This window comes from Capsicum annuum, chromosome 8 (assembly GCF_002878395.1).
Source record: "Capsicum annuum cultivar UCD-10X-F1 chromosome 8, UCD10Xv1.1, whole genome shotgun sequence".
Classification (NCBI taxonomy): Eukaryota; Viridiplantae; Streptophyta; class Magnoliopsida; order Solanales; family Solanaceae; genus Capsicum; species Capsicum annuum.
Genome location: NC_061118.1, coordinates 165549867 through 165574784, shown reverse-complemented (window position 1 = coordinate 165574784; position 24918 = coordinate 165549867). Strand labels below are relative to the sequence as shown.

General features: G+C 35.5%; 4 protein-coding genes across 6 annotated transcripts; 1 reads left to right on the top strand and 3 right to left on the bottom strand.

The window, feature by feature from the left end:
- The first annotated feature begins 1772 nt into the window (after positions 1 to 1772).
- LOC107840230 (protein TIC 21, chloroplastic) lies at positions 1773 to 5827 on the top strand. Its single transcript, XM_016684028.2, has 4 exons — positions 1773 to 2372; positions 3261 to 3518; positions 4550 to 4750; positions 5279 to 5827. The coding sequence occupies exons 1-4, from the start codon at positions 2097 to 2099 to the stop codon at positions 5390 to 5392; spliced, it is 849 nt and encodes a 282-aa protein (XP_016539514.1). The 5' UTR covers positions 1773 to 2096; the 3' UTR covers positions 5393 to 5827.
- Positions 5828 to 6099: 272 nt separating this feature from the next.
- On the bottom strand, positions 6100 to 9369 carry LOC107857126 (cell division cycle protein 123 homolog). Of its 3 annotated transcripts, none has more exons than XR_007043750.1 (3): positions 9117 to 9303; positions 6681 to 8692; positions 6100 to 6434 (listed from the first exon to the last, which is right to left on the bottom strand). XR_007043750.1 is itself a non-coding variant. In XM_016702078.2 (3 exons), the coding sequence occupies exon 2, from the start codon at positions 8662 to 8664 to the stop codon at positions 7654 to 7656; it is 1011 nt and encodes a 336-aa protein (XP_016557564.2). In that variant the 5' UTR covers positions 8665 to 8692; positions 9117 to 9369; the 3' UTR covers positions 6100 to 6434; positions 7634 to 7653. The 3 variants fall into 3 exon arrangements, 2 of the variants coding, with proteins under 2 accessions (XP_016557564.2, XP_016557563.2); XM_016702078.2 differs by having other exon boundaries at positions 7634 to 8692; positions 9117 to 9369; XM_016702077.2 differs by having other exon boundaries at positions 7616 to 8692.
- Positions 9370 to 9917: 548 nt separating this feature from the next.
- On the bottom strand, positions 9918 to 15077 carry LOC107840227 (reticulon-like protein B11). Its single transcript, XM_016684025.2, has 6 exons — positions 14748 to 15077; positions 14329 to 14509; positions 13953 to 14094; positions 13770 to 13839; positions 13520 to 13692; positions 9918 to 10399 (listed from the first exon to the last, which is right to left on the bottom strand). Exons 1-5 carry the CDS (start codon positions 14797 to 14799, stop codon positions 13523 to 13525), a joined length of 615 nt encoding a protein of 204 aa, XP_016539511.1. The 5' UTR covers positions 14800 to 15077; the 3' UTR covers positions 9918 to 10399; positions 13520 to 13522.
- Positions 15078 to 16536: 1459 nt separating this feature from the next.
- LOC107840226 (PRKR-interacting protein 1) lies at positions 16537 to 20038 on the bottom strand. Its single transcript, XM_016684024.2, has 2 exons — positions 19506 to 20038; positions 16537 to 16965 (listed from the first exon to the last, which is right to left on the bottom strand). The coding sequence occupies exons 1-2, from the start codon at positions 19767 to 19769 to the stop codon at positions 16702 to 16704; spliced, it is 528 nt and encodes a 175-aa protein (XP_016539510.2). The 5' UTR covers positions 19770 to 20038; the 3' UTR covers positions 16537 to 16701.
- Between the last annotated feature and the right edge of the window lie 4880 nt (positions 20039 to 24918).

Here is a 24918-nt window from a genome sequence, read left to right as displayed (position 1 = left end):
TCGTGGTCTTCAGCTAAATGTCTCATTAACGTACCCGTACCCCCTTGCTTGCCTCCTCTTTTATGCTTAGATATTTTTTGACAAATATTGCATTGCACCTCAGTATCTGATATACGTTCAAAAAATTTCATGCAACACTAGTTTGTTTACGAGCTCTTGGGGCATGGGGAGGACGGGGAGGGAGATTAACTGATTCGGATCTAACGTTAGCATTTCCTACTTCGGGTGTCTCACCAATATTTTCATCATCTTCATTTAAATCAACCGCATCTACTTCATTTTCTTCTTCTATACCGTAATTTTCCTGAACTTCTAAATAATCCATATCGTGAGCACCTACACCTATTTCTTCCTCAAAAGGTTGACTAAGTGGTACCGGAGGCGAAGGCATACAGGTATATCTAGTACTTGAAGTACCTCTACCGCTAGTAATTCGCTTTTTGCTATCACTACCATTTCTGGGACAAAATTTTTTGACACTTTTACCGAGGTTTCTTAATTTATCCATAGTATAAATCAAACTAAAAAATATTCAAAGTACACAAAAAGTAATAAAAATAAATATTCAACAATTAATACTATAATTAAAAATTAAAAGTAAGAGATGGAACGACAATACCAAATTTTGGAGTATCCGAAGGTTGTGACTTTAGAAACTTCCACTCGTACTTAGTAATCGCAAAATTAAAAAAATTAAAGTGAGCACTTTAGAAATTAAATATATAGAATATTTGAGAATTGAGAAATGAGATTTGAGACTCGAGAGAGTGAAAAATTGTGTGAAAAATGATTTGAAAGTGTAGGTATTTATAGAATTTTTTTTGGGGTTAAAAACTGATTTTAAATAAAAAAAAAACTTTTTTTTTTTAATATTTGGGTCCAAACTAGCCGTTGGGCCAACGGCTAGTTTGGCCCAATTTACCAAAATCTTTTAAAAAAAAATTAAATAAGCTTATCCGGGCCGGACCGGTTAACCGACTGGCCCTAATCGGGTTGGGTCTGGTTTGGATTAATCGGGCCCAAATTTAAAACCCAATCGGACCGGAATCCAGACCCTTAAAGCCTTTAGGTTTACCGGACCAGGTCAAATCAATCCAATTTCCTTTAGTGGGCTGGTTCGGGCCGGTTAAAACTGGCCGTTTGACACCCTTAAATTATACTCTAGTTCACTGTTTCCATGTGACCAAAAAGAAGATCCAGAGAGAATAATAACCTTCACCGTTCATTCATTACAATATACAGTATATATATATAATTATATACTATACAACAAAACACATGCCACTTCATTAGTTAAATTTTTACTTTTTTTGGTTTTACATCCGGTATTCGGTATTCGTATTGGAGATCCAACTAATCTAGATAGTGCGTTGCAAGGTCCATTAAGTGGCAGCACTCCCGATTGTGTTCGACCTCTAATTAAGGATGAAACAACCTCATCCACTGCACTACAACCCATGTTGGTGCTAATTTTTAATACTAATATACTATGAAACAAAAAATGGATGCAAGGTGTGACAATCAACAAAAACACATGCCACTTCATTAGTTAAATTTTTACTTTTTTTTGGTTTTCCATCCGATGTTTGGTGTCCGTATTGGAGCCCCGATTAATTTGGATCGCGCGTTGCAAGACCCATTAAGTGGCAGCGCTCCCAACAAAGTTCGACCTCTGAATAAGGGTGAAACAGTCTCATCCACTGTACTACAACCCATATAGGTGTTAAATGTTTAATACTAATAAACTATGAAACAAAAAATGCATGCAAGGTGTGACAATCAATTTTATGGTCCTTTTATAGCCTTTACCTGATATTTTTTCCTTCAAAAGGATCGAGAAAAATTGGTGAACATATTTTTTATAATTTAAATAAAAAATTAATATAAAAAAATATTTGTTATTTTGAAATTTGTATGTAGAAAGTTATTTTATAAAATATGTATATAAAAATTTAAAATAAATTTATAATCTGGTGAAAATAGAGAGGACAAAAATAAAGGAAAGGAAGATGAAAAAGAGTATAGAGGCTGCTTAAACATTTGCGTTAGTAAGCTACTACTCCTCCCATTAACTTTCAAACAAAACTAAACTAGCTATGCAAACTTTACTCTTGCCGGCGGCTCGCCCCGGCATCGGAACTCCGCCGTTAGCTCCTCCACCTGCCGGAAAATCATGTCGGCATAATTCCCTCCGATGGTCAAATACCCTAATCTCTTCTCCTTCAACATTACCTTTTTCCCCTTTGAAAATTGAGCCACGTAATTTGCCGCAATTCATAAGCAGAAGGAACAGAATATTAGCTGCTTCTTCTCCGGTTTCTGCACCCTACACTTCTCCGAATGATGAGTCTGAAAAAGCTAAGTTAGCTCAGGTACTTACTATTTCTGCAGTAATTCCGGTTCGTCTTTCTTTTTTTTTTTGGGTAGCATTTTGCAATGTGTAACGAACTGTTAAGGATGGAAATTTTTGGTTTGTGAAGTGCATTGGGTTATTGGGAGTGTTAATGAGGTATGTACATCGATGAATTAATTGCTGCTTTTAGGGTTTTTCTTTTGGTGTGTGGAAAATAAATAAAGGTTGTTAAAGTGCTAAAATCTTCATTTTAGTGCTGTATTTTGCTAAGGAACTTTGTAATTTATAGCTTAATAGGAGCCATTATGGGTACTGAAAGAATGAGCTTTGGGTATCTTAATTGGGATTTTTGAGTAGTTTTAATATTTGCCAAATTAATCGTGCTGCATTGTGTCTTGTTCGATTGGTGTATTTGAGTTAGTAGATAATCTCGAGAACCCCTTTAGAGTTGAATCATTGAGCATTGGAATGAAACTGCTTACTAAGGTGTGTCCGTTACGAAGTAAAATGTTTTCTTGAAAAATAAGTTGTTTCTTACTTATTTTCTTGTGTCTGGTACGTAATATTATCCTAGAAGCATTTGTATATAATTTAGACAAATACATGGAAGGTGGGGTTTGTTTTGGGTGGCCAGTGGCGGCGCAGATTAGGTGTAGTTGCAAGGTGGGGAGGATACATCGATTGTGGAACTTGTTTTCTATACTTCCTTCTACTTGAGAAGTGATTCTCCTCATTTTGAAGGAACTTATTTTCCTCGAGAAATGTTCTCTAAAATTTTTTACAAACCGAGCATGAGAAAAACATTTTGTAGAAAATATTTTCTTCCATACCAAACATACCCTAAATGTCGTTGTATTTGTGTCTTTGAGTTGGAGACTGATTGATTGAGCTTTGCTTAAATATTTAGGTTGCAAAAAGACTACTGGATACTGCAAGGTACTTCAAGAGATTGGGTACTCTAGGGTTTTGGGGACAGCTTGTATGTACGCTTGTTGCTGCGGTGATCCTTTCGTTTTCTATTGTTATTACGGGGAAGATTACATCACCCTTCACATTCTACACAACTGCCGGTGGAATTGCAGCTGCTTTTGTTTCAGTTTTTTGGTCATTCGGCTATCTTCGTTTGTCTGAAAGGCTAAAGAAGACAGCTAATGAGCCTTCAAAGGTAACATCCCAGATTTTCTCAAATTGCTTTCTCAACTAGATTACAGTATGTTGGAATCTCATCCAATCAATATGCAAAAAAAATAAAATATAGTGAGAGATTCTTATTAACTTGATGCGATTGACTTGTAATTTGTGGTATAATAGTAATAGGAGTATTTATTACATGGATGTCACCTGAGATGGTGCTTCTTCAGCCATCCAGCTGGTTCTGAAATAAATGTACCATTTGTGAGCCAAATGATGTTTGAAGTTCCATGTGCTATGAGAAACTAATGATTCGTGTAGTCCAATTTTGGCTTCTGCTTTTCCTTAAATTTCCTGATGCTTTTCTTGAAGTTGGTACATAACCTCTCTTTGAAGTTACACGAAATATATGAGGATATTGATGAACAAGAAGCTTCATGTAGATGCTGTGGAATGTTTGGTGGTTTCAAGACATTTACTTTCCCCAAGTGGTAAGAGCGCAACAGCGCATGATGTGGATTAGGTGCGCGTAAGAGATTCAAATCCTGTTCTGGACAAAAGCTTAGTATTTAAATGGAAAATGATAAAAGGGAGCGTCCATTATCCACTGAGTTATGAATCATGTGCTATTGAGCCTCGGGGAATCCCCTGCTATAAAAAAATAGGTTCATAGTTTCCAGTTTTGTGGTTATTTCAATTAACGCTACAGTTTCTGTGCACGTTCTTTTCCTTTTTTTGGGGATGGGTGGAATGTGGATCAAGGTGGAATTTCTAGAACAAGATTTGCTAATGTTGTAAATATTTTGTGAATTCCCTATTTTAGGCTTTTAGCTGTTTATCTGCTAGCTTTGTTGTAACTTGTATCCATAGAACTCATTATGTTTATATACGCACACAGATGACTTCTTGCTATGATGAAGTTTCATTCTTTTCTTTTACTTACACACATAGATTACATTATATATATATATAATTATATCTCTCTTACTTGTATTCTTGGTTAGTTTCCTTAGGTATACGTCAAATGATTTGGTGGAGCTGTTCTACTGACTGCTTCTGTTGTAGGCTCCTCCTCGTGCTGATGTTGTGAAAAGCTTGAAAAATGGGATAGTGGTGAACCTTCTGGGACTGGGTGCTGCTGCGCTTGGGATGCAAGCAACTGTGGGTGCATTGGTGGCTAAGGCTCTTACCCAATCAACTAATCCTTACCAGAGTTTGGCTCCTGGAAGCAGCCCCGTGCTTGCTTTGGATGTATTTCTGGTTCAGGTATGCCGTTAAATTGTTCCACTGTTACCATTTGGTATCCTTCGTTAATGTATTAAACACATTCATTTATGAACTGGTAATTGAAATTGACAGAACAAAAAGAGGAAAAATTTGCTTTATGAGGGGTCGAAAATGGCTTTGGGGACTCATTTACTTCGAAAATCTGGCTATTACCTAAATTATCTCATACATAAAAACATACCTACACAAGTACTTATAGGATGTTTTATTTCGGGGTGCTCTGCCACCTCTTTTCTCCCCCTCTTTTCTCCCCCTTCCTTATATCCAATCATTTTAATGTCTGTTTCAAAAGTGTTAAGGTTTCTTAGTTCTTTATCACGACTAGGAGTTTAGGACTACTGATAATAGGTATGAAATTCCTGTCTGAGGTCAAGCAGGAGAACCATGTTGGTCCCTTTTCATCTCTTGACTTTCTAGCATGTTTGACTCTAATGTCACACATGCATTTGCGACATGTTCAATGAGCTCAAGGTTTGCTAACCTCTCTGTCCTACTTGCTCTTTACAGGCATCAGCAAATACAATCGTTTCACACTTTCTAGGTCTAGCATTCTCATTGGAGCTGTTGCGCTCAGTCACCTTACCAACTTCAGAAGGCACTCCGGTTCCAAGGATTGCATGAAGTGCTTGAGAGTCAACGTCATAACTTGAGATCACAGCCCATGTATTTACTATAAAATGAGTGACCACTCCTTGGTGATTTGCAAATGAAATTATTTTTCTTTCTCCAATTTCTGAGAGGCTTGTGATAAAACTTTCAACTCCTGTCAATTGCCTATGCTTTTTGGGGCATCTATAAAACAAGGCGGAATTGTTTGCCACCAGTTAAAGACTCCTCTCGCAGTGCAAGATGCAAAGAAGAAACCTTACGCCCTCTCTCTTGTGTGTTACGTCTGTAATCTGCTAGGAAATAAATCTCTCTCTCTCTCTCTGTTAGTTTTCCTTTATTTTTCTCTGCTATTGTTCCTTGTTTTGATCTATTTAGTCTTTGTAGTAAGACAAGTATAACAATGTTCTTTACATTTTAAAAAGAGTTGCAGCTTTTCCTTCCTATGTACATCATGGACTCCTGGTCTTGAACATATTAGTTGCTGGCTGAGTTCTTACGGGTTTAAGCAGATTGTCCCTCGTCTCCTCCATTTATGCCTAAGTCATGAGGGCCTTTAGGGTTAACCGCATCCTAAACCCAATCAGCAAGTCGATTGTTTAATTTAAAAACAAGATCCAAAACATTAAATCATGGGTGAAACACCCACCATATTATTCAGTTTCAGTTAAAACAAACATTCGCTCTTGCATTAACATGCCAAAGGAAATGAAGGCGGCATAAAAAGGACAAGATTTCACATAAATTACTATTCAATCTCGAGTTTTCAACAGGCAGTCTTTTTCCTCACCTAACTAGCGTTAGGTATTTTTAGACTCTATCTAAAAATTGCCCTATATGGCATATGCCTAAAAGATCAAAACATAGTGATGAAAATTGTGGCCTTTAGGCTCCCTTTACTGATTGACAGTAAGTTACGTTCAATGAACATAACAATTAGTCCTGGACACCACTTGTGAAATTACACTAGATAAGTTGTTTGCTGTTTGCACATAACAATGAGTAAAATCCAAATTCTCTTGAAGACATTCCTGGTCCATAGGCATTACGCTCACTCCTGTAAAAATGCATCCGTAAGTTGTCAGACAATGGGATAAGAATGTACAAATAAAAAAACTAATCTAAAACTGGCATAAAATCTGAAACTCAGCCATAGAGGAATTGATAGAAACTTTTTACTCCTAGATTCAGCAACCTTAACAAATGAGGTTTAATAGGTAAAAGGACAGTGAATTTAACAGCTAGGGACACAGACAATGGATTTAAATTCAGAAAAGTCACAACTTTGTCAATCAATACCCACATGATCATGAGCAAGCATTCTTCATCCAGACATGCACAACTTATTTCAATTAGAGGATGGGAAGTCCCTCTCGACTCTCAAAAGCAGCATGCGGCTCACTAGATCGGTAGACATCAACCCATAAACTGAAGCATTGTGCACCTATTACTAAACAACAACAACAGACCTCGTAAAGTCCCACAAGTTGGATCAGGGGAGGGTGGGGTGTACGCAGACCTTACCTCTACCTTGTCGAGCACCTATTACTACTATATGGGTATAAAATAGAAGTGTGCATTTTACACAGAACATACGTGTCTTCCCTGGCATATATACATACATGGAGAAGATGGAATAATTGTTCATTCAAGGAATAATTTTTCTGGAGAATTTTCTTACAATTGTCCAAACAAGAATTTTCATCCAGAGTCGGTCATAGCCAACTTTCTTCTATTTCTTACTTGACATTCATAATGGCTACTACATATTCTCACTCAAATAGACATTGTAAAGAACATATTTATATGTTATCTGCCCTTGGCTCTTTAAAGCATCTTAGAGTACCAAAAGTATAAGTCATTACTGTCACATAATTCGCCATTATGTGAATTTCTTAATGCTACAAAATAACCTAAATGGAGCGCACCAGCTATTAGATACTTGACAAATAAATTTAACCACCCAACCATTTTCGAAGATAATCATGTCAAATTGGGTCATAAATCAAGCCAAGCAAAAATTTTAGGAACAACTCAATGTTATCTTGAATCAAGGCACACCATTTTAAAGGATCCCTCTACACATTTATCTTTACTATAATAAAATAAAAAAAGCTCATCTTCTAAAAAGAAATGAATTAAGAAGAATAAATAAATAAGAAGATCAATCTGGTTTACATACATCAAGAACTATTATAACAAAACCATTACCCCACAAGTATATTATTGGCTAATTACCTGAAAAAGGTCTCATACCGTGGTTGAACATCGAGCAATCAAGCACCTGCTTGAGGAGACCTGATCTGTTGTGCCAATTGCTCATCGGCCTTTCTAAGAAACTCATCCCAACCACTACCTGGACTAGTGTCCAGGTAATCATAAGGAACAGCAGTTTTCAAACCAGGACGGACCCCACACTGGCTTTCTACAAGTCTAAACTCCAAGCAATCTTCCTCTCCATTCAATTTATCTTCCAATTCCTCCCAGGTGAAAAGCAAAGACAAGGTAAATGCACCCCAAGGATTGAAATCCAAAAGCTTAACCCGTTCATCATTTGTGACATATATATCAAAAGTATAACTTTCTGATTCAAAACTTTGTTTCACCTTATTTGTGAAAAACCTCTGGATTAATGTTATCAACTCGTCTTTCTTCTCAACAAGAGCAGGATAAAATCCAGTCACCTCGCGCTGAGAGACCCCCACAAGGATCCCATTACGTACAAAGCAGCGAAATTCCATCTCAGGGCGCAGGGATGAGTACCATTTGCGAAGTGCAAGGAAAAACTTTGGGGGCCTTGAGACAGTCTTATCACTACAGGAATCATACACATGACACAGATCATGGACTAGAGAATCCGATGCCCGTAGTAAAAGTGCAACCTCGCTGAAAGAGTTGCAACAAAGATTCCCAGTTGGACTGATCCACGCAGCATCTTTCGGTGCACTCCAATTAAGCTTAGGGAAAACAGAACCCCCCAGGGCCTTTATAGATTCCTTGATCTTCGTTTCCAGTTCCGGGAAAGAAGGAGGTGGTAATGGTTGTTCTGATTCATCTTCTGATCCTTCAGACACTTCAAAGTCCTCCTCTTCTTCGGGTTTATGAATCCTATTAGGCAGTGCATCAGCATCATCAATGGAAAGGGGAAGAAGGAACGGACGATTATCATCGGTAAGATACTCTATAAAGGATTCAGGCAGCTCATGAATCACTGTCTTTATGGAATCAGATTTAAATTTGGGATACCACTCCTGAATCTGGCACCTATTTACTTCTTCCTCTTTCATTTTTCTTTGGAAAGCAATGAATTTTACTCTGAAACAAAAAATATCAATCATCAATTTACTATAATCAGCGTAGCAAAAAAATAATAATGATTTAAATGAAGTTTGTGATACAAGAGACGAGCGAAAAAAAAAAATGGAGCGAATTACATTATTTATACTGATTAAAATTACTTTTCATATTTAGAACCTCCTAGTGAAAATTCTAATTCCGTCACTGCAATCAAGTTTGGGTTGGTTTTATGCACAGTGATCCGTATATCATCCTAATTTGTTGCATGAAGCCAATTTTATCAATGAGAAATTAGAGTAGAAAGTAGCTCACATTGTTTTTTATAGTTTAATTTTTTTTCCTTATCTTAACAATTCACTCATCATAATATCATATAAAAACGATTTGCAAAAAATTAGCCACGAAACTTGAATCGTAGACAAAAAAAAAGAGAGAAACTTACCGTCAACTACTGATAACGCAGAGAAAAACGCAGAAAAGGAGAAGAGATCGCTGGAGGAGAAAGGAGAAAAGTAAAGTATTCTTAGGTCTAGGGCTTTTGATATTGAGGTTTGAGGGTGATCTCGGAATTACAAAAAATTATAAGGGGTTTAAACATAAAATATTTCCTTAGAAATCTTCCCTATTTTGTTTGTCTTGTTCCTCCTTTTATTCCTCTTTAAATTAAAAATCAACCCAAAAGGAGAAATTGAACTCACCCTTCACTTCTTTTTCCAAGATGTTTACCAAGTACTAACCGACCTATTAATTTGAGATTTTGACATACGTAATTAATTAATTAATTAATTGACGAGGAAGAAAGTTGAAGGAGAGCCTTGGAGTAATTAATTAATAAAATTGCTACCATGTGATCGAGAGGCCACGGTTCAAATCTTGAAAAGGCTGCATATAATACACCTTGTAGTGAGATCCTTTCTCAAAAAATATCATACTTTCACAAAGGGGTAAGATAAGGCTTGCGATGTATCTTACTATCCTCGTAAATTACACTGAACTTGTCGTTGTCAATCGTTTGGGCAGCCCTTTTGCTAACCGGTGTAACATTTATTAATTTTCAAATAAAACTCTACAAATCAACATAAACATTAAATAGTTGCTGTTTAAGTTATACGTAATACCTTTATTATCATCTTCTATAAACCATTATTGGTCAATATTACTGTAAATCAAATATGATCTCACTGTTGGAATAGAGGAAGAATGAAATTCTGCAAATTGATTAAACTGCAACACCCCCACAACATTCAAATCAATCACATAGCATTTCTCCACCAACTTTTTTCCAAAGTTATCTAAAAGAAATTCGTGTTAAAAAACTGGCCATCAACTACCAAGGTGAGACTTCAACCCCTCAAAAAAAAAGGAAAAAATCAGCTGCAGTTACTAAGGTGCTCAAAGTAAACTAGATTAGAGTACAAATACTAGGCGCCAAGCATCATAAAGATTCTAAACGGATAGCCAAAGAGAACTTCTAGAGTATGCAATATAGCTCCATTGAAATGCTTGTGGATGGACCAATCAAAATCACAATGCCACTATTTCAATTCCAATCATGTAAACCATTACTTCATCTGCCACAAGCACTTCCATTAACCAAGATCATCGAGAACCATTCACAAAAAATAAGAAAAAACTAGTAAGTTCAGCCTTCTTAAACCACTGCGTTGCAAGGCAATCAAACCTCATCCCAACTATGTTTGAATGATGCAGTTCTACAGGTTCAACCTACAAATCAATAAAACAGATTTCAGAAAATTTTGTGAATCAAGTTTCAGTCAAGAACACGAAATAATGCATCTAAGCTATCTGCTCTAATCCACTATTAAGGGGAAACCAAGTTGAAATGGAAGTAAACAGATGTGCAGTCGAGAAAACGAGCAAATGGGACATATTCCCTCTTATGGTGAGGACGGAGGCAAAAAGACCTATAGCTTCTAATTATCCACAGCTTCTAATTATATACACCAACCAGCTTCTCACCAACAAGGTCTACATAGGTCAAGATTCCATACTTTATTGCAATCTCCTCCTAGTCAAGGTGATGCCCACCATTACTATGCGTTGAATGCTGGAAATGAAGCAGAATGCACTTCTCCACAAAATACTGAAGACATCTCACAGGGATTTCCCGAAGAAATTCTAAGCTGTAGTGAATATCCTTGCTCAACTGTAAAGTACACCACGATCCAAAGATCCTGACAGATCTTTATATTGAAGATCTTTTCACTTGAAAAAAGAAAGTCAACTGTTCTTGTGTATGTAGCTGCTTGGAACTGTTCGTTCGAGCTGGAATTAGTAGGATATTTCTGTATGCCAAATGGTGAATCTTGGAACTGTACGTTCGAGCTGGAATTAGTATGATATTTCTGTATGCTAAAAGGTCACTATTCATGGTTTTGGTAAATTCGTAGCAGTGATTTCAGTGATCAATGTGGCTGCTCAACATGAAGCAATAGAGAACCCAAATCTCTGCCTTCAGCAGGTACAAGTTAGCAGTTCTCCACTATGCTAATTTACATGCCCACCATTTACACAAAGAAATAATTTCAATTTTCAAAAACAAAAATAACTGAAACTGGTTTGAAATTTTCTTCTTTTTTTGAAACACAAACAAATAATGTGAATATACTCAATTCAGAGCTTGGCAAAAAGGAGTCGGAAGTAGTAATTCTGAAGATGAATGTTTGCCTAATGTTTGGATTGTAATGTACAAGTCTTATTTTAGAGAAAATAAGAAATACTTTCAAGTGCAGTTGCAATCCTTCTACAAGCTACCTTTCGATGTTGTTTGAAAAACATTAAGGAGATGAATCACCATACCAGTAAAATCAGGCCTAAAGCAGCAACTCAAAAATAAGAGTACAGTAAAGAACTTAATTGTCTATCTGGTTCATGTGAATCACACCACCAAACTAAAATCAGGACACGAGGATAAGGTTCTCACTCCAAAAGTTAGTAGCAAGCCTAATTGCCTTTTTCCAGTTTCAACCCCACAGGTGGCCCCTTGAATCCAAGCCCAGAAACTTAGGTCAGCTTATGAAGTAATCTAAAGGTTCTATAAAATATCCCAAATTTGTGCATCCAGTTAAATCTATTCTGACCAACTTGTTTAAACTTTTGAGTAATTTAAGAGAGTGAGCACACTGTAAGGCATTAAGCGAAGCTTTTGTGCCAAAGTTAGAAAATGAATCACATTTATGGAAGGTAAAAATAATTATGTATAACTTATTCTTGGCACTAAGAAAAATAAATTATATTAAAAGTTAAAACCCTTTTTCACCTTGAACAAGTCTCTGTTTTATTCCATTTGTTCTAATTTTTTTTTACTCTGCATTCCAAGAACCCTTTTAGTTTGTTTAGACTTATCATAGAAAACTTCTAGTATTAGGGAACATGTAATTTGTCTTAACAGACGAACAATTAAGAATTGGATCTAAATGGCATAAGATGGAAATTGATGATTCATATAACCTAAAACAACTAGTTTAGGAATGAGGTACAGAGTACAGAATTGCAGTGGTTGCTGCATAATTATATGCATCCTATCCGTAAGTAATTGTCCTATTTTACTTTTTGATAATAAACAAGGTCATCTATGACAATACCTCCAGTGTGTGAAGTCAGTCATTTTGAAAAATGAAATATTTGCAGCTTAGATTGTCTTATTTTTCATGTACTGTACAGAAGGATAAAACAGTGAAAAATTTTGTGAGCAATGTTCCTGGCCCACCACTAGTTTACTACTGCAGTCATTCTTCCTAGATATGACACAAATGTTAGATATCCAAATTTAAGTTAAAATATTCTGTTTGAGATATATCGAAAATTGATTCTTATTTAGGGGGCACTTTAAAATGTCCAAGTCTCAGTGAAACAAGACAATCAATTGCAAAGTGGGTGAGATAATTTTCATATTTTACTTCCGGAAACAAAAACTGCTCTTGGCAAAGTGTGATCTAACATAAGTTTGTACCAACTGATTGCCTCTTCATTGCATTACAGAATGAACATTTTAGCAGATAACCCACTTCAAGAAATACCAGAGAAGTCGAATGAAAAGATCTGGAAAGAGAAATTTGCCCTTTAGGCCCCCAAAGACTCTTAATAGTTTTGCTTATTCTCTATGCAATAATCACTTCCTATCCTTCTTCTAACTCATACTAATCAATGGTCCTTAGGGTAATCGGAGTCACCTCTCTGGTCAAAGCAATCGGGCAAAGAAGGATAATTACAATAATTGAAAGACATAAAAGATAAAATGAGACAAATCTTCGACTACATGTGACTTTCTCCCCTTGCTTTTACTTTATTCTGTGGTTTTCCTTTGTTTCCAAATTTCTCCCAAAATTAAGGCATCTGAGCACAATATGTTGTTTGCTAAAATATCTGTCTACAACGGTCAGCGGACTATCAATATGCCCATAAAAGGGAAAGGGCGTTAGAGGGAAATCATACTTCAGGGTATAGCTGCATTATTAAAAGTCTTCAGGAACCTCAAGAGCCAATTGTTCTTCTACTTGTACCAAGAAAATAGGAAAATTCATACAACACAAGTCAAGCAGCAACAAAATAACTTGATAGTGCCACCATGTATAAGGATAGCAAGAACTTATAGCAGCATAAATGTATTTTGCTTACACATCAAGGGCATAACACCGCAGATTCAGAGCAGAAGAACATAAAGTAATTTGAAAAGAAAATGTTTAATTCCATAGTCATTTCACAAGATAACAGACCCAGACATCTTGTGAAGATATGCATAGAACAGAAACATAAAACTGCATGTATATCTCAGAATCTGAGAGAAAGAAAGAGGAAGATAAAGAGGGTGAGGAAAGACATTACAGTTTACTGAGTCTTCTTTTCCTTATTTGAAGACCTTGAAATCTTTCTCAGTACATTATCGTCAATTTTCCTGTACTGTGTCTGAATGACCTTTTGTGCTAGAATAAGCTTGTCATCAATTTGATCTTGGTACTTGTCATACAACAGAGGCACAGACAAGCTAAAAAGAATTCCTGAAGGAAAGATACACAATTCAGTCAACCATAAACCCCCAACAACTTATACCACACCTGAAAAGAACCCTACTCACCCATGTAGATAAAAGTGAGGAGGTTGAAGAAACTACCAACATAAGATATCAGCCACAAGACAATTGAAACCTGATAAACCAATCCATATTAACATTAATAAGATGCAAATGTGAATAAAACATGACCTCGATAACGTGACAAACATGATGCCTGAAATGGAAAAGGGTCATGTAAGAACAGACCTTAACAAAAAGTTTTAAATTCCCACCAATAGCAATATCATGGGCTATCATCAGGACATGATTGATCCAAACACGCATCGTGTCAGCAGCCTTTACCACAGATTCCTCGTGAACCTCCAAATCAGGGATAGGCGGTAAAGGCCTAGAATCGCACAAACATAATAGATTCAGTATCCATAAAAATTCTTACAACAGTATAATCATCAAAAGGAGCTAAATTGCTCAATACATTCATAACCACAATCGAAATGCAAAAGCCAGAGACAGATCTACTTCAGCAATTTTCAAATATTAAAGATAAGATCAATGATCCACCATTCTTCCAGAAACTATCTCGAAAAAGTAGAATTGTGTTACATGCAGTTATTTCAATTACCTGTTAAGAAGTGAGGCAGATTTAGCCCAGAAGAAGAGGATCACAACTAGAAGCAACATAACATTGGCAATAAAGGAAAGGACATTATATCCAGCTCTCTCAAACAGAATCCAAAGCGCAGTGGAACTGACAAGCAGAGTAACACTAGCACACCATCTCCTCCACAACAACACATCGGCCACTGCACAAATTCAAATTCAACCAATTCAACATAATTTTCTCTATCGAATAGTATTGTAAGTTGATTATCATCATGATGATCAAGGGTTATTTCAAAATCCATATTGAATTGATGCATTAATTGATAAATTGCAATAAGGTCAATAACAAATCTGAATATCTGGAAATGCGTGAATTGGGATATGGATACATATATATATATTTATGAATATAAAGAAGAGCGCAAAGGAGAAAGAAACCTGAGCCACCACCAAGAGCATGATGGACAAAAGAATGACGGTTATCTCCCATGCTGATTAGGGTTTCTGCAACCGAATAAGGACGACGCGCAGGGAGAGAGACGACAGTAATTTTTGCAACTTCAAATATGCCAGTCGTGCTGATGGATTAAACAATACTACTTGTTATCAATTAAAAGGACGACGAAGATAAAATACCTCGATCAAAAGGCGTTACGCTAAAGGTGAAAGGTAATAAAGGCTGTTTTTTCTTTCTTTCTTATCTTTTTTTTTTTTTAAAGAACTTTCACTTGATAATTTCTAAGTCTTTAACAGTCTAATAACCACGCGTCAAATTTAAAATCAAATTAGACGAAAAAAATTATTATGTATTAAGGGTGTGTTTGGTATGATGGAAAATATTTTTCAGAAAATATTCGGTTTTTCCTTTGTTTGGTTGCAACAAAAGTTTTGAAAAATATTTTCCAAGACAACTTATTTCCCACCATTTGATGGAAAATGACAAATGTGACTTATGACCTCACCCTTACCCTCTTCCCACCCCAATAACACTTATATTCACATGACTCAAAAAATTTATATTTCTCAAAAATTTACATTACTCAGAAATATTTTTCACTGTATTTTGCTTCAATTTTTCACTGGTTGACATAAAAAATAACAAAGCCCAAATTTTTTTTCATTTTCAATTCGTTAAATATATTGTTATTTTCATATGCATAGAGGAAGACTTACTTATGTTACTTTTGTTAATTGCATATTTCATTTTGTTATCGATGTAACTTGTTTCACGAGGTTGAATAAGTTTTGTCGTTCTGTTATATTTCTATTAATTGTAGTATCTTGAGATTGTCCTAACAAAATATTGAAAAGTTTCTCCTATATTTATTAATTAATAGTTGCTTAAATTTAGTAATTGTAATATTTTAGTATTCGATATTGATATTATTTGTTATGCTTAAATCAGTTTTTACAAATTGTTGAGTTGCTAAAGGTACTGATATACTGGTTAACAGATAGTAGTATTTTCTAAAAAATATTTTTTCACTCATCGGAAAACTAGAAAATATTTTTCTAAAAAATATTCTCTACTCACCAACCAAACATCATAAAATATTTTCTATTCACCAACCAAACATGAAAAAATAAGTAGAAAACCAACTTATTTTCCAGAAAAATATTTTCCAAGAAAACATTTTCCATGGAAAATATTTTCCATCATACCAAATACACCTTAATTGTGTCAAGGTTTTCTTTGGGTCTCATAAATTGATTGAATCTTATACTCTTAACTTAAATATATTTGAGTTAACTTTTTGTGGGAGATTAAATAAAAAATCTCACACAATTAATATCAGTTACGTGAGGCACATAATTAATTTTTTCCATAAACCATATTGAGCAATCCTATAACTTAATAGGAGCAAATTTACTTCCACCAACTGCATGTTGTGCCACCGATTGAAGGGCTGGAGAGCTTTTGATTATTTTCTGCTCCTAGAAAAGAAATGATGTAAATTATGCGTTTCTTAAATTGTACGCAAAAGAGACTGACAACATTTTGTGACGTCCACCAACTGCTAGTGATGTGGTTCAACCATTCGACTGTAACTTCCAGTAAATGATCAGTTTGGGGCCACCCAAAGAATATATTACCACCAATAAGGCTGGCAAACGCCTATGCGGACAATAGTAATATAATATAGTCTTGGCAGCCAAGTTTGCCTGTCCATTGACCATCTAGATTTCAAGCCCCACAGTTTCTAGAGGACTGTCTTTTTCAACTAAATGAGACAGAAAAAAAATGGGAGTATCATTTTGGATTTTGAAAAGTTGTTCACAAGGCTACTTATGTTACACGGTCACAAATTTTCGAACCACATAGCACATGCAAGCTCCTTATTATCCAAGGATCTCGACAATGCTAAATTTGAAGCCAATTATCTCTCCCTTCTTAGTTGTTGTCGGAGTCAGCTTCATCATCACCAGATGACTCTTCCCTACGGTTTTCTTCTCCGCCTGCACCAGAATTACTCTTCTTCTCCTTCTTCCTCTGCTTTTTCTTTTGCCGCTTTGCACGTTTCTTTGCTGTCCGCTCTTCCGCAGCTTTTAATTTTTCTTCTCTCCTCAAGTGGAATTCAGCAATTTCTTTCCTTTTCTGGTAGTCAACATCCATCCTTGCAAGTCGGTCTTGTTCTCTCCGTCTCATCTGCCGATACTGCATCCAGGAATCCCAAGAAAATGTTATTTTTGACACTTGACACTCTCTCCATATTCTTTAAAACCAATTAAATCACTTCTTACACACCATTCAACAGATAAAAATTAATACTGAACAACAAATATACATGCTCAGGAAAAATGCAGGAAAAACACCTATGATGAAAACAAACTTCGAAAGAAATACTAAACATTCTATATTATGCATCCAATAGAAAAGCATGACCAAGAAAAAGGAGGTCATCTATAAGTATGTATTTGCCATGGACATGGATCACATCATGGTAAGCTTAACCATTTGTGGAAAGACGACAAACAACGCTGAGAGATATCACTTTTAATTTCAAGTAAGCCCTAATTCAAATAATGAGTTCATTAGGTTTTTGGCAGAGGAGGGGGGAAAAGAAAATAAGGTCTGGAAGTTAAGAAAAAACACTTGAGCTTACTGGAAGTAAATATGACACTTGAGCTTACTGGAAGTAAATATGACAAAACTACAAGAATTCTTCATCAAGGGTTAGAACCGCAGATTTCACCATTTAAGCATCAGCGCAAAGTCCACGAGAAAAAGATAATAGAACGAAATTACTAAAGCAAAATACGAAATCTTTGCAATATAAAGCACTTCTTTCTCCTACTTTGAGAGAAAGATCAGTCTGGTGCAATCATGTAGACATATCCACATCTAACTTTGAACAGTGAAATTCACTGTAATTACCTGCAACTTTCATGTGAATGTTTTTTAATCATCTTATCTCCATTAACTCTTGACACGTTTTTTTGATAAAGGTAAAGTTACCATCAATGCTTGACAATTCTTCAATCTTCTTTAGAAGATGAACACTTTGTCAATCTCTCAAAATGTTAACACTAAGATGAATAAATCATTGAACCTTTTAGCAATTCAGGAGCTATTCCTTAACTACCTTTTTGCCTACGCCTGATATATTAATTCTTTCAGAGTTCACTTTGTCCATGTATTCACAAAGAATATAAGAATATTTCTCCCTTCTAGAGTTCTTGAGGACATATCTGATCCTTTTGAGTTTTGACATTTTACAAATGTAATAACAGCACAGACATTCTTCAATAAACAACAAGCACCTTTATTTTCTTCTTCAAAATAAGACATACATTCTCAATCACTGGACCCCCTGGAGTGCTATCTTATCTGCATTCCCTTTCTTTAAAAAGAAAACTATATACAAGATATGGCTCTTCTGCTTTTTTAAGTACTGCTTTTGTAACCTCTTGCCCCCTCATGGCAATTCTCTAGACCTCAACTACTCTCATCCCCATCCTGCTATTTAAGCTACTACTGGTTTATTATTTGAACACACAATCCGCAAACAGATACTTAGGAAGCTTTTGCTCAAGAAACTAACTATATTGCCTGCCAAAAACCTACTGTTGAAAATTAAACTTGACAAGATAAGTTGGTTGATGAGACAACGGTAAAGCAGCCAAAAGACAACCATAGTTGTTCAAAGTGCCATTGTACTATCAGTTAAGGCATAAAAAGTGATGTTGGAATTTGGGGGCATCCCTTGTGAAGCTGCCAGTGATGAAAAGCAAGCAATTGCTCCCATGAAAATTATGGCTCTACTGTCCCCAAAACAAGAAGACTGGGGGATTATAAAGAGTAGCTAGGCCCTCTAGGTAGGACATAAACTCCATTAGGCTATCTAAAAGTGATCTCGCTTTTCAATTGAATATGCCTTGAAAATATAGCCACCACAACAAGCAGCCCATCATTGATTCTATAGTATCTCCTGAATATTGTAAGACGAGTTTGAGTTCAAGTTACACAAATTGTAGAGAAGGTTTGAGTTGAACAGACCGTTTCTCGTAACTTTATAATTCATCTAGTGATAGTGCAGAAAACAGAAGGAAAAGGAAGAATATTTCATCAACAAAATCATATCTTTACAGATCCTACAAAAAGAAAAAAGACAACAGAAGGGAAAGGGGCTTTTAATACGACGCTTGTTAGGAACACATAGATATTAACTCAAGCACATTGTATGACAAGAACTTTAACAAAATAGGTGAATCAGTAAATAGGCAGTGTACTGTTGAGTCTCGCCAGAAAGTCATTTCACCAGTACCAACTCAATCTAAGAGTCAAACCAGCAACTGCGTGATATGTTTACCGTATTATGCTTTTCAATAGACAGGTGCAACCTCACAAATTGCTGGTTAAACTTAAGCAAATCATCAATTTTAAACAATATAATCGAATGTTATACATTCTGCAGGCTGTAACACAACAAAGAGTACTACTTATCTGTTTGAATGTTCCTACAGGAATTACATCATTCTCAAAACCTTAAACCAACAATTACTTCTGGTGCTCTTAATTACTACATACACAACTCCCTGAACTCGACTAATTTCTTGTTCAAAACAGAATGAATGCCAACATACCGAGCACGTTAACATGATTACAGCAGGAAATAATCAACTGCTCGAAAATAGCAATAAGTTAACCACAATCAAATTAGGGCTGAACAACGAAGCAGAACAGAACAGCGGTACCTGATGAAAGTCGCCAGAGCCAGAACCGGCAGAACTACCAGACGTATTGCTAACCCGTACAGGCACACATTCAAGTATACGACGAAGCTTGATCTCGAGATCCTCATCTTCAGGATTAGCAGCAGGTGGCGTGTATTCCACAAGAGCAGTGGAAGAAGAAGAAGCCGGAGGACGAGGAGGTAAGGCAGATACCTGCCTGTCCGACACAGAGACCAACTGTAAATCTCCGGCAGCAACGGCCGCTGATCGACCCGACGATGACATCTTCGCGGCCCCAAAAAGAGTTATATTTACTTTCAATCTTGTATTTGGGATAGCATAAATAGGTTATAGGGGATGTTAACTGTTGCGAACTGAGAAAACTCTTTCTTAGGGTACCGGCGCTTCGACGCCGACGAATTTTTTTGGGAAAATATCCCTAAAATTCTCTGCAACACGCGACTTGGCGGTCTAAAGTTTAGATACATACACTTTGAACCCCTTAAAGGCCAATTATACTGATGGTTCCTAAACTTATCCAAATATTTTACTTATTTTCCTAGGGCCAAACCCAACGATAGCTTCTCAACTTGACATGATTTTTTATTTTGATATTTTAGTGGATATTGTTTACTTTTGATATCTCAAGTAGGTATTAATTATGTTATTTTAATATCTTTTTTATAATTAATTGATTTTATCGAGTGTGTGTAATACATACGTTGCTGATATGGCATACGATCAATTAACAAAAGTCATGTGTCGTTTTTGTATAAAATAATAATTTTAAATAAATTATAATTTAAAAAAATGATTTTTAAATAATTAACTTAAATAAAAAATTAATTAATAAATAAATACCTTCACATTATCTTCTCCAGATACCCCCAAGATTGCATCTGATTCTTAGATTTATCATTGTTGTTCAACAAAGCCGTAAACATAGAATTCGAATCAAAACTCGATGATCCATCGTGAGTTACAAAATTTTCACCGGAATCATTTCCTTCTCCGTTAAGATTTTCGGCCTGCTGCGGGAGAATGAGGTAGTAGTGAAGCTGGAAGCACGGGAGGTATGTAAGAGGGATAGTTTCAAGTACCTTGGGTCCGTGATCCAGAGTAACGGTGAGATTGACGAGGATGTCTCGCACCGTATTGGGGCGGGATGAATGAAGTGGAAGCTCGCGTCGGGGGTGCTGTGTGATAAGAAGGTGCCGCCCAAGCTTAAAGGCAAATTCTACAGGGTGGTAGTTCGTCCGGCCTTGTTGTATAGAGCGGAGTGTTGGCCAGTTAAGAACTCCCACATCCAAAAAATGAAGGTGGCAGAAATGCGGATGTTGCGCTGGATGTGTGGGCTGACTAGAGGGGATAGAGTTCGGAATGAGACTATCCGGGAGAAGGTTGGTGTGACTTCAGTGGAGTGCAAGATGCGGGAAGCCCGATTGAGATGGTTCGGACACGTGAAAAGGAGGGACATGGATGCCCCGGTCCGTAAGTGTGAGAGGCTAGCGTTGGATGATTTTAGGCGGGGTAGGGATAGGCCGAAGAAGTATTGGGGTGAGGTGATTAGGCGGGACATGAAGCAGTTACAGCTCACCGAGGACATGACCCTAGATAGGAAGGTCTGGAGGACGCGAATTAGGGCAGAGGACTAGGGCCAGTTTGGGTCGCTAGTGTAGGGAATTACTTGGTGGGGTTTTTATTCCTGTTATGATTCCGTGTTCCGTGTTCCATGTTTTATTACGAATCTGTGTGCTTTCCTCTGTTTTATATTACTCATGGGTGCCGTATTTATGTTATGTAATCTGCTTCTGTGCTTTACTATGTGTTTGTGTGGTATCTCGTGCCTTGAGCCGGAGGTCTATCGGAAACAGCCTTTCTACTTCTTTAGAGGTAGAGGTATGGATTGCGTACATCTTACTCCCCAGATCCCACTAGGTGGGAATACACTGGGTTTGTTGTTTGTTTTGTTTGTTTGATGATACGCTGACTGTTGTTGTTTTTGTTGAAAATAGCCACTACTCATAATCCCTTCACCATTCTTGAGCTTGAAGCACCACCAACGGAAAATAAGAAACTATTAAACTTATTCATTTCTCTAGAAATTGAATCCGAACTATTGATATCCTTCAATAATTAATTGGGGTTGAAAAATTCATTATGGATTTGTATTGAAATTTTTAGCTCTGAAGAATGAGGCGTCGAAGAAATTGAAATTTTCTGAAAAATGTTGCCCATCTCTGCCTTATCAGTGGATTCGCCATTGATGATACCAAGAAAAAAGGTTTTAATGTTGAAATATCTATTAAAAAATAATAATGAATAAAATGGTCAAAAAAAAAAGAATGAAACTTCGGAGAAATTGAGATTTTCTATAAAAAGGGTATTGCTCACCTTTACCTTGCCAATGAATTCACCATTGATGAACAAGAAAAGAACTTTCAACATTGAAATATCCACCAAAAAATAATAATGAACAAAATGATCAAAAATAATTAAGAAGCAGCACAGTTTGTAATTTTTTTTCAGATAAATAAGAAGCTTCACGCGCTCATGGCGAGCATGTAACACACGCCATGCCATGTCAGTGAAAAATGTTAAAATGACACACTTATAGCTACTTGAGGTGTCAAAAGTGAACAACGTCTACTTGAGGTGCCAAAGTGAAAGATTGTGCCAAGTTCAGGGGGCTGTCGATGGGTTTGGCCTTTTCCTAAACTTGGCCTGTTTGGTCCGTCCTATTTTATTTGTCCCATTTTATCTTGCCACAATGATTAAAAAATAATTAATATATGACTAATTTATCATAGTATCCCTATTAAATAATATTTACATTTTAATTTGAAGAAAAAATAATTAATGCAAAGGGTAAAACATGAAAAAATAAAATTATCTCTTCTTGATTTGTGAAAAATGACAAGTAAAATGAGAAATAAAATTAGAAAATTTGAGACAAGTAAAATGAGACGGACTGAGTATAATTTTTTAGAGTTAGAGTTGGGTTGAAGTTGAATTTAAATGTGGTGTTGTGTTTTGGTTATGAATATAAATTGAAATTGTTTTAAAAAATTTGCAAGAGAAATAAGAGTGAGATTTACTTATTTTCACTTTTTCAAAAACAATTCACATTGAGATGAAATAATTCTTATGACTTAACACGCTAATTTTTTCAAAAAAAAAAAGTGAAATAATTTCTCATCGCCAAACGCTTACTCAACCTTTGATCATGTGAACACTTTTTAAATTATTATTTTTAATTTCTCATTCAATATACAATATTTATATTGGAATATAACTAATTTATATTCATGTTGAAAAGTATCTATTCGAAAATACTATTTTCTGTCGAGGGGCTCAAAATCGATACTTCTATATAAGGAATGAATAGTTTCATCTACTATATCATGTTCCTTGTTCGTACCAGTTGAACACTTGACGTTGCTCAAATATTAAATCGTGTCATCTTAATACCGTGATGTGACAAAGTGGTTGAGGGAAAATATATGTTCAATAGGAGCAATTTGATATAAGTCACTCATTTTGTCATATCCACATAAAATGCTTAACATACACATTTTACAAAAAAATAGATTATTTAATAGATACATATTCACCCCATGACCTAAAATGCCAAAATAAAAATTAAAGTCAAATTTAAAAAGTTATCTATGTATTTAATTTTCACAAAAAATAAATCTCAAAATGACAACTATTCCTATCATTATTGGATTATTTGAAGGCTAAACTTCCACAACATACAATTCTTCTTTTAATTATTTTCATCTTACATTACATTACTATATACGTGAACTAATTGTCTATTAAGTTATCGACTAATTCATGTGTACTTCAATTGTTCATTATCCGCTTGCGTATTTATTTTAGGTAGAATCTATATCTATAATATATATAATATTAAAATTGCAAAAATTTATGATTTTAAATTTTTTATTCTTTATTAAAAGATTATGTAATAGACAAAATCGTCTTATCACTGACTTCCTCTAATTATTACTTAATTTTTTTAAAAAAAACTACAGAATCCTAAAATACATGAAAAAATAATGATAATAGCTATTTTTTTTTTATGTATGTAAAAAAGAGTCCTAAATAGATCGTAATAAAAAAAAAAAAGAAATATTATGTAACTGTTATAAATGTACCATATATAATGAACGTCTACTTTACCATATATATGAATACCTACTTTACCATATATTGTGCATGTCTATTTATGAAAAAGTTACAAACCCAAGGTTAGTTTTTCCGTATAAATAAAGAGATTTTGTTTCATTGTAATTCACCACATCAAGAATCCATTCTTATTCTCTCTACTCTTCTTTTTGTTCTTTATTATAACACGTTATCAGCGCGAGTCTCTAATCATTTTTTCTACTCTTTTTTTGTTCTTTATTATTTTATAACACATTATCAGCATGAGTCTCTAACCAATTGAGATTTCTATTGGTACTCTATTAATCAATAGTGTGTGACGCCGAAAACCATTACTTAGAAAAGGTTTGAATTTAATTTTATAATATTATTTGTTTATCCTTAACGTTATATTTAAATCCGAGTGATGCTGCTGATATGTTTGATTTTATATTTTATATTTAGATGACTTGTTTTGGTTCTTAGATATTAAAGTGGTGCTAGTTTGCACTGCCTATTAATAGACCTATTAATATACTGTTTGTCACACTCTTTTTTCATACTCCAAAAAGATATAATCTTAAGTTTCGAAAGGGTTCTTATTATTAAATTGACAAAATGAAAGTTGTTTAGAAAAAAGATTATTTATAATTTTTTATTCAGAGTCGTCACTTGGCATAATCCGGTGTGCCAAGTCACCTTTGGAAAATCTTTTTCAAAACTGTTTTTGACTCTTTTAAACTGATCCACGAACAGAGATTCCGGCTAAGGAATTATGTTGACCGAGGAGAAAGTGTTAGGCACCCCTCGATCCCGTGGTTCGATCACGGTTGCTTGGTGGAGTGTATCGGCTATTTTGTCATTACGAATGTATAAACCACACAAAAAGCATAAAACAATCAATCAAACACACCAAACAAAACAAATCCAAAATGTAGTGTCCAGTCCAATTATACAGTCCAAAATAGAAAAATGCAAAAAATAAATCCTATCTAACCTACGCTAATCCTAACTACGCTCCCATGCTTTACCCGATGCCTCGGACCTTCATCATGAACATCTTCCTCCCAACATAGTACGTCGGAGCACTCCCCGGTGAATAAATACAATGTGTTTCGGGGCATTCCCCGGCTAAATGAATACCTTTGAATTAGAAACAATAAACTAGAAACAAAAAATTCACACGCACATTCCAACATTCAACCAAAATAACAAGTCCTAAAATTTGCCTACCCGAACCTATATTGCCTATTCGTTTCAACACATCATAAATCTATCACGA

What these genes read in the sequence shown, in the direction of transcription:
- LOC107840230 (XM_016684028.2), top strand. Translation starts at nt 2,097, where the DNA reads ATGCAAACTTTACTCTTGCCGGCGGCTCGCCCCGGCATCGGAACTCCG. An exon ending in CAGCTAATGAGCCTTCAAAG is followed by an intron (nt 3,519 to 4,549) that starts GTAACATCCCAG and finishes CTTCTGTTGTAG; the next exon opens with GCTCCTCCTCGTGCTGATGT. An exon ending in TGGATGTATTTCTGGTTCAG is followed by an intron (nt 4,751 to 5,278) that starts GTATGCCGTTAA and finishes TGCTCTTTACAG; the next exon opens with GCATCAGCAAATACAATCGT.
- LOC107840226 (XM_016684024.2), bottom strand. Translation starts at nt 19,769, where the DNA reads ATGTCATCGTCGGGTCGATCAGCGGCCGTTGCTGCCGGAGATTTACAG. An exon ending in GCTCTGGCGACTTTCATCAG is followed by an intron (nt 16,966 to 19,505) that starts GTACCGCTGTTC and finishes TCCTGGATGCAG; the next exon opens with TATCGGCAGATGAGACGGAG.
- LOC107857126 (XM_016702078.2), bottom strand. Translation starts at nt 8,664, where the DNA reads ATGAAAGAGGAAGAAGTAAATAGGTGCCAGATTCAGGAGTGGTATCCC.
- LOC107840227 (XM_016684025.2), bottom strand. Translation starts at nt 14,799, where the DNA reads ATGGGAGATAACCGTCATTCTTTTGTCCATCATGCTCTTGGTGGTGGC. An exon ending in TGCTCTTGGTGGTGGCTCAG is followed by an intron (nt 14,510 to 14,747) that starts GTTTCTTTCTCC and finishes GAATTTGTGCAG; the next exon opens with TGGCCGATGTGTTGTTGTGG. An exon ending in ATTTAAAACTTTTTGTTAAG is followed by an intron (nt 13,840 to 13,952) that starts GTCTGTTCTTAC and finishes TTGGTTTATCAG; the next exon opens with GTTTCAATTGTCTTGTGGCT.